The 16488-nt window shown below is 36.2% G+C and overlaps 1 protein-coding gene across 6 annotated transcripts in view; it reads right to left on the bottom strand.

The window, feature by feature from the left end:
- The window catches only part of G2E3 (G2/M-phase specific E3 ubiquitin protein ligase), a 59031-nt gene that overhangs the window by 16651 nt on the left and 25892 nt on the right, over positions 1-16488 (bottom strand). For all 6 annotated transcript variants that reach the window (XM_064570899.1, XM_064570896.1, XM_064570898.1 and 3 more), the window contains 5 exons: positions 15420-15521; positions 12059-12183; positions 10487-10652; positions 3252-3358; positions 1834-1950 (listed from right to left, as the gene is read on the bottom strand). In XM_064570899.1, the coding sequence (XP_064426969.1) occupies positions 1834-1950; positions 3252-3358; positions 10487-10652; positions 12059-12183; positions 15420-15521 (617 nt within the window). The remainder of the gene's footprint in view (positions 1-1833; positions 1951-3251; positions 3359-10486; positions 10653-12058; positions 12184-15419; positions 15522-16488) is intronic.

Here is a 16488-nt window from a genome sequence, read left to right as displayed (position 1 = left end):
CAATATATACAGGTTAACTAAAACAGCCCAAAATAGGGGCACCACAGTGGCTCAGTCATGATCCCAGGGTCTGAGATTGAGCCCCACACCAGGCTCTCTGCCTGCTGCTCCCCCTGCCTGTGCTCACATGCTCTCTGTGTCAAATAATTAAATAAAATCTTTAAAAAAATAATAAAAATAAAACAGCCCAAAATAAATTTAGAAAATATCAATATGAGTGAATGTATTGTTTCTTAGAAATCTAAAGTGCCTTATTGTTTACAAAGCATATTTATATACATTATCTCATCTGTGCCTCAGAACAACCCTTTAGAGGTTTACAAACGAATAATCAGGGTCACCAGTCATGTAAGCAAGAATATACAATACTTGACATCTTCAATAAGATCTCTGCCCTTAAATAATTTTTAGTCTAATGACAAAAACAAATTCCAACAATGTCACTTGCATTGTAACAGGCACACAAAAGAAAAAACCCAGCCTAGAATGGGAAATCAGGAGTGGTAAGAGATGCTTAGGGAAATTTTTCAAAGCTGGCAAGACCTCAGCTGAGTCTTTGCAAATAAGAGCTAGCTTACCCAGCCAAATCACTTTCCATGAGAAACAAGACTCCCGATACTCTGCTTTGCACTTTAAGTTTCAGCTTGCCATGTTAAGTAAGACTGTATAACAGGGATTAAAAATTTATTGAAATATCCTCCATAAACTCAACAAAACTGGATTTGTTCTGTTTATTCTGCATCTTAAAAAATGAAGATACTCTTGATTTCTAGTATCTAACACAGTATAGTGTACATAGAAGGCACAAAATAATGGTTAAGATTAGAGCCAGTATCTATTGACATTACAAAAGAATCAATAATTTTAAATATCAAACACTTTTTATAGTGATCCAAAAGAACACTGCTAGGTTACTTTAGTTAAATTAAGCTCTAGAACAGTGCCATCCAATAGAAATACAATGCAAGTCATTTAATGAATTTAAATTTTTCTAGCGACCCAATTAAAAGAAACAGGTGAAATGAATTTCAACATTCATTCATTCATTTTACTTGACATGTAATCAATATAAAAAGATATATATATCTTTATCTATATATATATATAACAAGATACTCTTAGTTCTTTTTGTCTTACTGTTATGGGCTGAATTGTGTTCCCTCCAAATTCATAAGTTGAAGTCCTAAAACCCAGTACACCTCACTATGTGACTGTATTTGGAGATAGAGCCTTTAAAGAGATAATTAAAATGAGGTCACATAGGTAGGCCCTAATTTAATATGATTGGTGTCCTTATACGAAAAGGAGATTAGGACATGACAGAGGGACAATTAGGTGAGGACACAGCTAGCAGGGAACCATGTACAAGCCAAGGAGAGAGGCTTCAGAAGAAATAAAACCTGCCGATACCTCTATCTTGAACTTCTAGTCTCTAGGATTGTTAGAAAACAAGTATCTGTTGTTATAGCAGCCATAGCAAATTAAGACAGTAAGTATTCACTGTGCATATCACAGTTATAACACCTCTCAATTTGGAATAGCCACATTTCAAGTGCTCAATAGCCACATGTGGCCAGTGGCTACCACATAGGGCAGTGCAGCTCTAGAAAATGAAGCCTCATGAAAATACACCACAGAAAAAAGTTACAACTATGCTGATAGCAATAATTTCTCTGTAAACAGATGTCAACATGTATTTAATAAATATACTTCCTCTCAAGTTAAAACTTCAAACATCCTAAGAGCAAAACTACATTTCATTAACTAGAAAACTACTTCCTCAGCTGACAGTTTAAATAAGTACAATAAGCACAACTGGACTTCCCAATATACCTATCAGGTGCATTATAGTCTCGCCCTTCTTTGCAACGACATCTTCGGACATCACAATGCTCATAGTGCTGCAGAAGTTCTTGATAAGCATTTTCCTCTAATTCCCAAGATGCATCTCTGTAAATGAAGAAAGATATAAAATATTTGAACTAAAATGTTACATAAAAGGATTAGTTATGAAATCTAAAAACAAAAACTTTTCACATACTTAGGAACAAGGATAAAACTTTTTCTTTTTAGGATTAATCATTCTCTTCAAGATATAAATCTATTAGTGTCATTTTATCCTGCAGTTAATTATTCTCACAGTGAATTTTTAAATGTTAAATGAAATATTAGATATTTTGGGGGCGCCTGGGTGGCTCAGTCGTTAAGCATCTGCCTTCAGCTCAGGTCTTGATCCCGGGGTTCTGGGATTGAGCCCTACATCGGGCTCCCTGCTCAGCAGGAAGCCTGCTTCTCCTTCTCCCACTCCCCCTGCTTGTGTTCCCTCTCTCGCTGTGTATCTGTCAAATAAATAAATAAATAAAATTAAAAAAAAATTTTTTTCTAAAACTTACATTTTTCCTAATATTTTACTTCTAATTTTTAAATTTCAAGTTTAGTAACATTATTTCTGGATTCCTCATCTTTTTTTTTTTTTTTTTTTTTTTAAAGATTTTATTTATTTATTTAAGACAGAGAATGAGACACAGCACATGAGAGGGGTTAGGGTCAGAGGGAGAAGCAGACTCCCTGCCGAGCAGGGAGCCCGATGCGGGACTCGATCCAGGGACTCCAGGATCATGACCTGAGCCGAAGGCAGTCGCTCAACCAACTGAGCCACCCAGGCGCCCAGGATTCCTCATCTTTAAGTATTAAGAAAATCCTTGTTAGGGCGCCTGGGTGGCTCAGTCGGTTAAGCATCTGCCTTCGGCTCAGGTCATGATCCCAGGGTCCTGGGATCGAGCCCCGCATCGGGCTCTCTGCTCATCAGGGAGCCTGCTTCTCCCTCTCCTTCTGCCTGCCACTCTGCCTACTTGGGATCCCTCTCTCTCTCTGTGTCAAATAAATAAATAAAATCTTAAAAAAGAAAAAAAAAATCCTTGTTATACATTTTAAACCACATCTTGATTCTCTTAATTTATACATGCCATTTTGAAGTCTATTATATTGTGTATAAGTCAACCAATTAATATTGTACACAATTGAGGTATTTATTAAAGAGACTATAAGTCAACTAATGAGACATTAAAGTCACAGTCCCTGCTCTTAAGAACTAGCAATCTGGGAAGGAGAAGGAGGCAATGGTAGGGACAGGTTTATATTTCCCCATTTAAGATGACTGCTTCTCTATGACAGACATAAGTGATTACTTCCATTGTTATTAAATCCTACATGTAAATTATCTTTTTGTCAAAAGGCTAAATGGTACTCACTTTTCAGGAATATGAATTCCCATTCTCAGCATCTCTTTCTGAAATATATCACTATTATTGCATATTGTGCATCTAAAGAAAAACACTCCTGCATTTATTGCTTGAACCTACAGTGGAAAACAGAAAATCTATTGTTAACAATTTAACATGGTGTCAGGTCATAAATTATAATAGCTAACAGAACATGTCCTACTTTTCACTTAATATATTAGGAAAACATTTTCTATGCTAGTTCTCAAGCTTTGATAAACGAAGTTATTCTACTGCTAAAATTTTGAGATCTTTTTCCCCCAATGATAAAAAAATTAAGTTAATGAATTGGCTGTTCTTAGCTTTAGATCTTTCTCAACCTTTTTATCCAATGTCATTTCTGTCCCCACATATCATATTGTTCATCACTCTTAGTGAATAAAACAGTAAAAATACTGAACTACTTCAACTAGGAGGGATATTTAAATAAGTGTTACTATAAAACATCCTTGGTTCTGTTTTTAATTCAATCTCTAAGCTAGTTTTCTTCCTAAAAGGGGAGAAATATAGAACCTACTCTCACTGCTTCAGCAAATATAAATACAGAGCCAGCAGGCAGAGGGTACTCAGAAACAGAAAACTATAAACCTACTAGAAAGAATAGCCAATCCCCAATAAAAAAAAAACTAGTAGCACACATTTAACATCTAACCCCTACTGTGTAAGTAGCAAACACTATGCTATATACCAAAAAAAGAAACAAAATAACTTAGATCCTACTTCAAGGAATAATTGTGAGATACAATTATAATACTTTGTAAAAGTGTGGTGTGTGTTTGTGTGTGTGTGTGTGTTTTAAAGTATATACATGGAAGAGAAAGGAATAAGTACCTAAGGCTGCATAAGAGCCCGACAAAAATGTCACAGGAATGGCAAGGTCAAAGCTAAGTTTGGAAGAGGAAACAAAGGTTTGTCAGGAAAACAGGACAAAAGGCATTACAAGGATAGGGAATTGCACATATCAAGTCTCCATGGCAAGAGAGAGCACAATGTGATCAGAGAACTAATTAATAATATGCTTAGGGATTACATGATGGCAATTACATTACATGTCTAACTCAGTAATGAGGTTAGACAGGGAAATCAAAGCCAGTATTAATAGAATAAGGTATGCAGGAGAAAAGGCCAGTTAGTAGGCCCCTTCAATAGTTTTTTTTTTTTTTTAAGTGTCTAAAGTTAAATCACAGAGGGTTTTAGGCAGAGGTTAGCAACAAAAAAAAGATACACAAAAAATATCTATTAGGTAGACCTGATATACTTGGGAATAGTTTATGAATGATAAAGAAAACAAAAGAATTCAGGTTCAAAGAACACTAGTAGCGGGTGCCTGGCTGGCGTGGTCGAAAAAGCATGCGACTCTTGGTTCTTGGGGTCATGGGTTTGTGCCCCATATTGGATGTAGAGATTACTTAAATAAAATTAAAATAAAAACAAAAATAAAAAGTGGGACACACAAAGAATGTCAGAGGAAAGCAACAAGTTACTGAAATCTCTGAACCTAACAGGCCTTTAAGAGTAATTGTACACAGATACTAAGATCGTAGTAAATAGATATAATACAAGGGAGTGTCTAATATGGAGGAAAAAAACAACATAGGGCATAAGGAAGATACAACAAGACCACTGCAATGATGGAGAAATCCAAACTGAACAACAGTGGCAATTCTCTATATACACAGAATGAAGTTCCCATCAGCTTTAAAATATTAATCTGCACTCTCTCTGTATAAAATTCCAATGAATATACCATTGCAGAGGTCACAAATGATGAAATATGCTTAACTATATATAATTCTCAAGTTATTGCATAGGACTGTTCTTCCTTCAAGTCTTATATTAATGAAGTTTAGAGATTAAAAAAATTTTTCTTTGGGTATTGTTATATAATAGGATAGACTCCATTTACTATTTCAGTTAAGACTTGTTTGACAGAATGGAAAAGGCACTGTAGCTCCTTTACAGAACACGACTCAAGAATTATTTCTAACTGGTCTCTAATCAGGTTAACAATTGTATGATCATATTTATGTCACAGACAGGTGTCCATGTGGCTGTGATTTTATATTATATTTGCATAAAGTAGACCTACATTTTTGTAAGTAATATTATTTTGACTTTTTAATGACACGATTAGAAATTTGGTATTTTCAGTGCTCACAAAAAAGCCCTATGAATACTAGAGTCAAATTTGAGAACCTCTCTGTGTTTCATTACTAACAAATAACTGAAGCAAATCTTTTTTATTTTTCTTATTTGTTGAATGAGGCAAATCTTAATTTGAAAAATAACATACGCTTATAAAATTAACAAGATGATAGATTTGGCAGCAATTACATTCATTCAAATATAAACTCTTAAGATAAATTACTTTTGTAAAATTCTCATACAGTGTTAACTTCTTTCTCATTAGGTAAAGATAACTTTTCATGATATTTATGAACTGCACTCCCCGGATACTTTTACGAACACTTCTTTATAAGAACTAACAGAATTTATAAAATTTACCCAACAAAATAGGCTCCATCCTGACACTTTTAACAGAATAATCCTAAATATAAAAAAGTTCGAGGCTCATGCAAAAAAAATACAAAGTAATCACTCTAATGTTTTTCTTTACCCAAATCATGTTTTTATTAATAAAACAAGTAAAAACGGATTTATCAGTCTTCAGACAGAACTGCAGGTGAAGGCGTAGTTTTAAAACAAAATGCACCATATACGTAAGGGCTTTGGTTCTGGTCTAATTAACTAGGATTGTCGTTCTTTTTCCCATATACCAGATGCAAAGCCTAGAAGTCAAGGCTTTGACATTCATATAGATCACCTGTAATAATCCTACTTATTTAAACATATCTATTTACAGACATCTACAGGGGATGACAGTCACCATTATCTCCTACCTTTTGTTACATTTTTAGCACTTCCCTTCACCCCATTGTAAGCATAGATATGTAATTTCATAATTCTGATTTTTTTTAAATGTATAGTTCTTTTTCTTGATTTCATTTACTTATATACATTCTTGGCCATATTTAGTTTCTTTATAAAAATAAATCATCAAAATAAAGAGATGGCTTGAGGTTGCTTCAGTGTTCAAGTTTGCTCTTTTTTCCAGCTTTTCTTCAGTTGTCCTAAATATGACTAGTCTCGTTTTGTAAGTACACATGATACTGCCACCAAGTCAGGTTTAGATACTGATGGTCCCAACAGTAAGGCATCTAAACGTCTCCAGAAACCAAGGCTATAGGTACTGCTGCTATTGCTGGTTTTGAAACCCCAATTACCCCAATAGTAATCTCTTGTGAAAATTCTGTGGGACACCAGGCAGATGAAGCCAGCTTAACCTTGTTGCTCTGTCAGTGGGTTAAAAATCTTTTAAGCTTCCCTGTGGAAGATTAATACTGTATGGTGTCACCCACTGCTAAAGTCAATATATAGTGTGACTTTATAGACATAAGTCTTGTAGTATTTCCTGCAATTCACTTGGCACCATCTGTCTGTATGTCTTCACAGAACATCAGCACTCATGAGGGCAAAGTACAGAATAAGTAGAGGAAAGTTATTTTGTGCAGTTTCATTTCACTGAAGTTTTTTATTTTAAGGCACTGCTTCTCTCAGGTAAGGCTTAAAAAGGGACATGATTGTGCTTAATCACTAAAAGGAGAAAAGAAAATCAGTTAACAAAAGACTATTACACTAAACGTAGAAATAGAAGAAAATAATAAAGAAGAAAAGAAATCACTTAAACTCAAGAGACAGGTACAGTAGGAAAAGCTTTGGGGTATTTCACTACATGTTTTTACAGACAATGCATGCTGCTTTCCTTTTCATCTTTCGACCCTGGATGCTGGCTTCACAGAGTGGAGACCATTTTTTTTTTTTAAAGATTTTATTTATTTATTTGAGAGAGAGAATGAGATAGAGAGAGCATGAGAGGGGGGAGGGTCAGAGGGAGAAGCAGACTCCCTGCCGAGCAGGGAGCCCGATGCGGGACTCGATCCCGGGACTCCAGGATCATGACCTGAGCCGAAGGCAGTCGCTTAACCAACTGAGCCACCCAGGCGCCCACAGAGTGGAGACATTTTTAAGGAAGACAAAGACAAGGCCAAGAGTACCACGAAATCATGAAGTTTTCCCCCTGTCCATTGGCACCAGGAGTCAGCAGTTTTTAAAGAGTTAAACCTTGTTTCTTTTCTTCATGTAAGTAGTGTTTCACCTAAAGCTTTAAAAAAAAAAAAAAAAAAGAAAGAAAGGCATGGGGTGCCTGGGTGGCTCAGTCAGTTAAGTGGCCAACTTTTGATTTCAGCTCAGGTCATCATCTCAGGGTCCTGGGATCAAGCCCCATGTTGGGCTCCATGCTCAGCAGGGAGTCTGCTTGAGGATTCTCTCTCCCTGTTCTCCCTTTGTCCCTCCCCCTACTCATACTCTCGCTCCCAATAAACAAATCTTAAAAAAAAGACAAAGAAAACCACTGTTCTATTTCTTCCTCTTATCAAAATTCAGTAGTGACATGAGGGGGAAAAGGTATTGGGCACTGGGTGTTATATGTTAGTGATGAATCACTAAATTCTACTCCTGAAAGATATAGTACACTATATCTTAACTAACTTGAATTTAATTAAAAAAAAAAAAAAGGGTACTGGGAATACCTAGGCATTAATTAATACACTGAGAATTATCCACAATGGGCTACTGGTAATACTGTAGATGGTTAGGCAGCAGACAATCAAGTCTTTCAGCAGATTACCTTTCATGTGATGAATTTCAACTGCTCATGACATTAGATTGAGGTATTATTAGCTCTGTAGGCTGACATTTAACATTAGCACAACACCACCTTGCTGTACCTTCAATTTGACAAAATCCTATGAGGCAGTGGAACTTTGATGACAGACTAGTTTCTTGAACTTCAAATGTGATTTTAGACATATAGGGGCCTTTTGGCTCAGAAACGCCTTGGTATCTTACACTTTTCACAGCAGATTAAGGCTGTTAAGAATGGTTCAAAGAAATACAGGCAGTACAATACAACTGAGACCCCTCATCATTTTCTGTGTCTTGAGTGTTTTGATGGTGGACCTTTGATCTTTGGGTTTTGGTGGTACAGGATCTACAAAACCAATATTGTCATAAAAGTTATGAACAGCGCTAAAAAATAAAATGTGGTCCTCGGGCTTGAAAAAGATAATTTGGTTAATGTCAGTGTCAGTCTGGAGTTATCTATTACAGATTCTCAACTGCTGCCTTTCTTTGAGTGAAGGTATTTGGGATTTAGAATTTGATCTTTTCAGGTGCCTTTGAGTTAGATTATTTTCCATTTCATTGACCTCAGATTTTAGTTTATCCAGCTTTTTCTTTTGAATCTCAAATTCTCTTTGAAGTCGTTCCATTCTGGCCTTTTGGTGTACCAATAGAGCTTGAGTGTAGACAGCAGCATCAGATCCCATACTCAACCTCTGTGCTTCACTCATTCTATCCACATGTGCTATAAAGTAGGGTCCATGAGGTGCTGAATATTCTGTTTCTACATAATGATCAGGATGGCTTAGAAGATTTTTAAGTTCAAAGGCAGGGGATACCACCCCTGGTGAAACTGCAGGGGTTTACTAGGATAAACTGTAATTCTGAAAGTATATTTTGTACTAGGTTGAGTGATCACTCATTTAAAAAATACTTTTGTGAATAACCTGTAATCAATAACATTTTATTTTACTAAACAATAATAAAAGCCAAGCTCTAAAAAAAGTGTTAAACTTAATTAAATCCTTTGTTATTTGGCATTCTATTAACTGTAACTGTCTATCAGTTGGCACTTTCATACATGTACACTATTGTATTTGATGTTATCAATAAGTGAGATCTTTTTAAAAATCTTCAAGAATCTTCTGAATCAAATAAATATTAAAGTGTTTAATGTTATGTGTTTCATGATATTTACTTAAAAACTTGTCATCGGGGGCGCCTGGGTGGCTCAGCTGGCTAAGCGTCTGTCTTCAGCTCAGGTCATGATCCTGGGGCCCTAAGTCTTGCTTCCTGCTCAGTGGGGAGTCTGCTTCTCCTCTTCCCTCTGCCCTTCCCCCCACCATGCACGCTCTCTCTCTCAAATAAATAAAATCTTTTAAAAAAACAAAACAAAACAAAAAAAGGGGCGCCTGGGTGGCTCAGTTGTTAAGTGTCTGCCTTTGGCTCAGGTCATGAAATCGAGCCCCGTATCAGGCTCCCTGCTCGGCGGGAAGCCTGCTTCTCCCTCTCCCACTCCCCCTGCTTGTGTTCCCTCTCTCGCTGTATCTATCTCTGTCAAATGAATAAATAAAATCTTTAAAAAAAAAACCAACCCCCCCCCCCCCCAAAAACCGGTCATCAGGTTTGACATACAAGGTGGCTTTCAAAAAGAATACCTTTAATTCATTAAACAGTAATCAGTCCCTGTCAAGAAGCTGTGATAAAGTGTTTAGTTTTTTTTTTAAAGGCCTCAACATTTAAATATCTTAGCTTCCAGTTAAATTATCATTTCACATATCTTAGTTTTCTAAGCTTAAATATGTAAATGAAGTTGGGAATTAAATCTGTGTTTTGTTTTTTGTTTTTTTTTTAAAGATTTATTTATTTATTTGAGAGAGCGAGAATGAGAGAGAGAGAGTACATGAGAGGGGGGAGGGTTAGAGGGAGAAGCAGGCTCCTTGCTGAGCAGGGAGCCCGATGCAGGACTCGATCCAGGGACTCCAGGATCATGACCTGAGCCGAAGGCAGTCGCTTAACCAACTGAGCCACCCAGGTGCCCCAATCTGTGTTTTATTCATTGTGAAATACAGACAAAATCCTTAGGTTAAAACAACAAAAACTTTTAAGTGTAAATATACATTAAAAGGTAGTGTTCTAAAGTATTTTAAAATATTAGTTGTACACTTCAATAGAGCAAATTTTATAGGTAAAATACGCTTTGATAAAGCTGTTTTTAAGTTACAAGTAGAGGTAAAATACACAGGTCAACTCTTTACAATTTAAAATTCAAATCAGGGGTGCCTGGCTGGCTCAGTCTGAGGAACATGCAACTCTTGATAATGAGTCTGAGGCTCCCACTGGGTGTAAAGATTATGTAAATAAATAAGTAAATAAACCTTAATAAAATAAAATATAAAACAAATTAAAATTCAAATCAGCTAGGAACAAATTTTATATCAGATAAAGCTTACAAAATAACTTACCTGTAAACAGTCTCTATGAAACCAAGCATTCTTACAACAAGGACTTCGTAATATGCTGTAAGTTGGAATAGGCTCGATAAATTCCAAGCAAATGGTACATGGTAAGGAGTCTCTATAATTATTAGATGAAATTATTTGAACAGGTCGATGTTTCCAACAAAATGACCTAAAATGTAAATTATTGAAAAACAACATCTAATAAATTACAAAACACAATGAGACTAGCATTACAATTCACATTTATAAGAGGAAACTCATTTGTATCTCTCTCATAATTAACCTACAAGACTGGAACTTTGGCACTCTTAATTAGTCTCACAAACTATGACCAAGGAGAGCAGGATTTTCATAATGTGAACCTTTTGGTGGTGAGACTTAACTCCTAGAGGGGCGCCTGGGTGGCTCAGTCGGTCAGGTGTCTGCCCTTGTCTCAGGTCATGATCCCAGTGTCCTGGGATCGAGCCCCGCCTTGGGCTCTCTGCTCAGTGAGGAGCCTGCTTCTCCCTTTCCTCCCTGCTCCTGCTCTCTCTTGCTAGCTCTCTTTCAAATAAATAAAATCTTACAAAAAAAAAAAAAAAAAGACTTAACTCCTAGAATTTCAGTAACTAGTATTATGTTGAGAATCCTATGTAATATTGTTAGCAACACCATTATACTCAATATTGTACAAAATTAAAGGAACTTAAAAAGAAATATTTTAATTTGTAACATAAAATGCAAATAAAAACTTATTCCAAACCCACTAAATTTATTTCCATTTGCATTTTCTAAACTGCAGTTTTGTACATGCTAACAATCCATTAAATAGGTCAAGAACACAAAGACTAAAAGAAATAGAACACTCATAATATCAAATACTAAAATTCATAAATCTTGATGTTTAAAGCTGGATTCAGAAAGTAAATATTGTCAGGGGCACTCCAGGGCACAATATTTATTTTTTGGACTCCACCAAATTTAAATGCCTTCAATTTACTCAATGAGAAATACATATGGCTCGGGCGCCTGGGTGGCTCAGTCAGTTAAGCGACTGCCTTCGGCTCAGGTCATGATCCTGGAGTCCCGGGATCGAGTGCCGCATCGGGCTCCCTGCTCGGCAGGGAGTCTGCTTCTCCCTCTGACCCTCCCCCCTCTCATGTGCTCTCTCTCTCAAATAAATAAATAAAATCTTTAAAAAAAAAAGAAAAAGAAATACATATGGCTCTGTGGAAGAAGAGTGGACCGTAAATCTAAAGAGTGACATAAAAATCTAGAATTATGTAAGGTGGAAATTTTTATAAAATATTAATAAATTAATAATTTCATATTATATTCCAGAGCTGAAGATGAATATTAATTGTTAAGCCCATTCAATTCTGGCAATTCCCAACACTTTGCAGATAGAGATGACTCCATAAAGGAGGAGGGAAGCAATTTTAAATATATATAAAACATATATGTAACATATATGTGTAAACTCAGTGCAGCTCTGAAAAGAAATTTTACAAAGGATTTATATCATTGGCATATCCATACCCATTTTCCATTTTTCCTTAACATTCATCTTTCATATTCAACAATTAATTAACTTACGCAAAATTGCCAGTAAATTGGAAAATACATTCTCTCTGAAGTCCACATGGGAAATGATAACTTCGCTTACATCGGGGTGCAACACATCCAATTGAAGCACCAGTTTTCTTGCAAATACAGCATTTCTAGAAGAAAATATGAAAACAGAGGTCATAACATACAAAATCTGAGTAACATAGCATGACCAAGTTATAAATGAATATTCCTGTAGGGAGTCTGAAAATTAATTTTCATCATACAACAGCTATGATGACAGTTTATTAAAGCAATTTCTGAAAAAACTGTTCTACCCAGAAACAGTCTAAAGACACTAAAGATTCACTCCTATAACAATTTCTGGTAAAAGAGTCATCTCTAATCTAACATGTGGATGGGACAGAGAAGCTTCTCCTTCCTACCTGGCTAAAATATTTTCAACTGAAGGGTTTTGTAAACATAATGGCTATACATTAAAGTCTCAAATCTCAATAAAAAAACACATAAATAGGAAATATTCATCAAGGAAAACAGCAAAACAATATTAAAAACCAATCTGTGAAAAAAGTCAGCTAGGATCACCCTATCCTAACCAAATGAAAAAGTGAGATTATGACTTGAGCCAAAACCAAGAGTGGGACGCTTAGGTGACTGAGCCACCCAAGTGCCCCAGAAAGAGAGTCTTTGTAAATGTAATTAAGTTAAAGATCTCAAGATGAAACCATCCTGGATTTAGGGTGGTCCCTAATCAAATGATTGGTGTCCTTCTAAGTGAAAGGAGAGGGAAATTTAAGACACATACTCACAGAGGGGAAGACCATGTGAACATGTGCAGCTGGAAGCAGAGACTGGAGTTATGCTGTCACAAACCAAGGTTACCAGAAGCCGCCAGAAACTTGGGAGACAAGCGTGGAAAGGGATTCTCCCCTCACAGCTCTCAGAAAGAACCAATCCTTCTGACAGCTTGATTTGGAATTTCTAGTCTCCAGAATTGTGAGAACAAATTTCTGTTTTAAATGACTCAGTTTGCTGTAATTTATTATGGTAGCCCAAAGGAACCAAATACAGTACTGCTGCCACTAACTAAAATATAACAGTGGTATAGGAATACAAAGACTATTAGATGATTCAAGCATTACTAAGATACAGAGCAGTATCTAAAACATCTGGGAACCCTTGAGATAGCCATTATAAAATGGTCACTGATGAAGGGATTATACAGTCTTATGCTGACCCATGAAATACCACTAGGTTACTGGAGAATACCTTGCCAACCTGAGGCTTTTCCAGTAAACTGACATACGGAACTCTAGCTTAATGTCGCAAATGGAGACAACTTCTTCAGGATAAAGATATTCTCAAAGGTTCAGAATAGGGGAGCCTGGGTGGCACAGTCGGTTGAGCAACCGACTCCATTTTGGCTCAGGTCATGATCTCAGAGTTGGGAGGATCAAGCCCCGAGTTGGGCTCCATGCTTGGTGCAGAACCTGGCTTGATATTCTCTCTCGCTCTCCCCCACCCCTCCTGCTGATGCTCTCTCTCACTCTAAAATAATCTGGGCACCTGGGTAGCTCAGATGGTTAAGCCATCTGCCTTCGGCTCAGGTCATGATCCCAGGGTCCTGGGATCCAGTCCCATATTGGGCTCCCTGCTCCCTGGGGAGCCTGCTTCTCCCTCTGTCTCTGCCTCTCTGTCTCTCATGAATAAATAAATAAAATCTTTAAAAAAAAATAGAAAATAAAATAAATAATCTTAAAAAAAAAAAAGGTTCATAATATAGTCAGAGAGGATTCAGATGTTTTAAGAAAAAGATATTTCCAAACTGCAAAGAGACCTTTTGAGGTCATCTTTCACCACAAGTTCACTATCATCAGGAGGTTGAGGAATTTTGATACTAATACTCTCACATAGTCCTGAGATAAATGCCACTGCTAACCTTTCTCCCAAGGTTTTCTCTTGTGTCCTACAGCCTCTATTTTACCATCTGGCCCCCAGCATCCTCAACATCTTCAAAAATAATTGCTTCCATTTTTTTTGCTTCAACTAAGATAAAGGTCTCTATATGCTTGCTTCCCTTACAGAATTTCTTGAGTGAAGCTACTTATTTTCCCATCCTCCTTTATTTTCATCCAGACTTGGCAAGGGTTGGGAGTAGGATATGGAAAAAGGCAAGGGGGACAATCAGAACATTATTTTAGTTCTCTGTTGCAGGTTATAGGCCATAAATTTGCCTTCATACTTTAAAAAATCTGGTCCCTTGAGCCTAATGATATCTACCCTCTGTCACCTACTAGCTTCCTCCACACTTTGGCACCTTTCTCTGTATCTTAATTCTTGCTACCCCTTTGTAAACAACTTCGACATTGATGAGACAACCTTTCTTTGACAGTTATGATGTGTCCCTTCATCACTACTCCAGTGTAATAATGAATCCTGTCATCACCCAAAACTGCTCCACCACTGAAACCATCAGTTCCAGTTATATTCTCTGGACAAAATTCCCTGTACTTCCAACTTTCTCATTTTTTTTAACCCTCTCATTTTCTAACTCTCATTATTTTTTTTTTAAAGATTTTATTTATTTATTTGACAGAGAGAGAGACACAAGTGAGAGAGGAAACACAGCAGGGGGAGTGGGAAAGGGAAAAGCAGGCTTCCCGCCAAGCAGGGAGCCAGATGCAGGGCTCGATCCCAGGACCCTGGGATCATGATCTGAGCCAAAGGCAGACACCTAACAACTGAGCCACCCAGGCACCCCTAACTCTCATTATTTCTACTCAGACCAGGTGGAAACCTACAATCCTTTCCTTGCATTTAATATAGTAGGTATCACACAGAAGGTTCACAAACTATAATTAAATGAACAAGGGGTTAAAGCGTAGAGTAGTTATCCTGGAGAACATGAGAACGCAATGAACAAAGGTACACAATGTCACAGAATGTCCACAAGAGGTGGAGATATCATAAATTACTGGTCTGCATAGCTGTGTAATTTCCACCTCAACCCATCATGCCAACCCAGCAACTGAGGTATAAGAATGAAAAGTGAACATCTGGGTTGACTCAGGATTAAAGGTTTGAAGAACAGCAGAGTGGAAGTATGGTCATAATTCGGATGGTAGGAGTGGGTGAAATGATGGATAGGTTGGAATAAAATAAGGAAGTGAAATCAGCACTGTCACATATTATTCAGGGTTGGTTAACCTCGCTTTTATTTGCAAATACACAAAAAGTTCTTCTAAAATATACCTTATTTGACAAAAATAAGCCTTTTAACATAAAATCAAAGTCTTATAAATTTCCAGTAGGGAAACGGATGGAAAAAACTTCCCTAGTATGATCATACTTATAGTATTTAGTGTAATGAGTAAAACAATTTACTTACCAGTTTAGAAGCCCTGTTCACTTCTTTCCTGATGTCTTCTATTAGAAAACCATAAACTCCTTCTTCTTCTTTACCTCTCTGCCAAATTCCACTTGACATCAACTATAAATATATTCTCAATTAGAAAATAGACCTTAAGAAACTAGTTTGAAATATATATAAATGTATTTATATATGCATGTGTTTGTATATATTAATATACACACACATATAATATATATAATGTTCCAATAAAAAATGGACATAACTTGAATTTCAAGCACCTCTTATCTATAATAGTTATTTTCATGGTCAAACTAAGAGGCTACTCACATTCCTTGATTTGGAAGACACTGAACATTAACAGTTCATATAACCAAAGTGGTTTCTAAAAGTATTCCAGGAAATAACAGAAAAAGGAAGAATGCAAGGCAGAAAACATCTGTAATGAATGAATGAAGCTTTAGAAAAAAAGGCGGTAAATACCGAAAGGTATAAATGTAATAATAGTAAACACTATGGCAATAATTCAGTTTATCAGTGATATTTCAGGCTAACTTTAAATGTAGCTGGATTCTGAATCATAAAAGGTGTATTTACGGAAACCTATTGAATCATGGTTAACATAAATGTTTGAATTTTTAAATATCTTTTAACTTCAGTTTAAATATGTTAAGGAAATATGAATCAAAAAAATGGATGGAACTGTGAATAAGAAATCCTGGCTTGCAAACCAGGCTCTGTGTCCAACTTTCTGGAATTCTAGGCAAGTAATTTAACGTCCCTCACCTTAAACACAAAAATAAAAAACTGTACTAGATTGTCTCAAGTCTCTTTAAGCTCTAACATTCCATTACCATTTATAACATTACAGCATTTTCCTGTTCACAGTGAAATAGAATCTTGTAAGTGTTGAGCCTAGGGTGGGTATGTTTTAAATTATTACACTCATTAATGAAAAACAGAATACAAAGGAAATTTGATCAAATTAAATATATTAAATAATTCAAAGCTACTTCAAATTTGTGATTAGAGAAGAGGATTATTTTAATCAATATAATATATCCTAGAGAAACAACAAAAAAAGTAG

The sequence above is a fragment of the Mirounga angustirostris genome, unplaced genomic scaffold (assembly GCF_029215605.1).
Source record: "Mirounga angustirostris isolate CCGP_5_RB_7025 unplaced genomic scaffold, mMirAng1.0.hap1 SCAF_9, whole genome shotgun sequence".
NCBI lineage: Eukaryota > Metazoa > Chordata > Mammalia > Carnivora > Phocidae > Mirounga > Mirounga angustirostris.
This window is presented reverse-complemented; position numbering and strand designations above follow the sequence as displayed.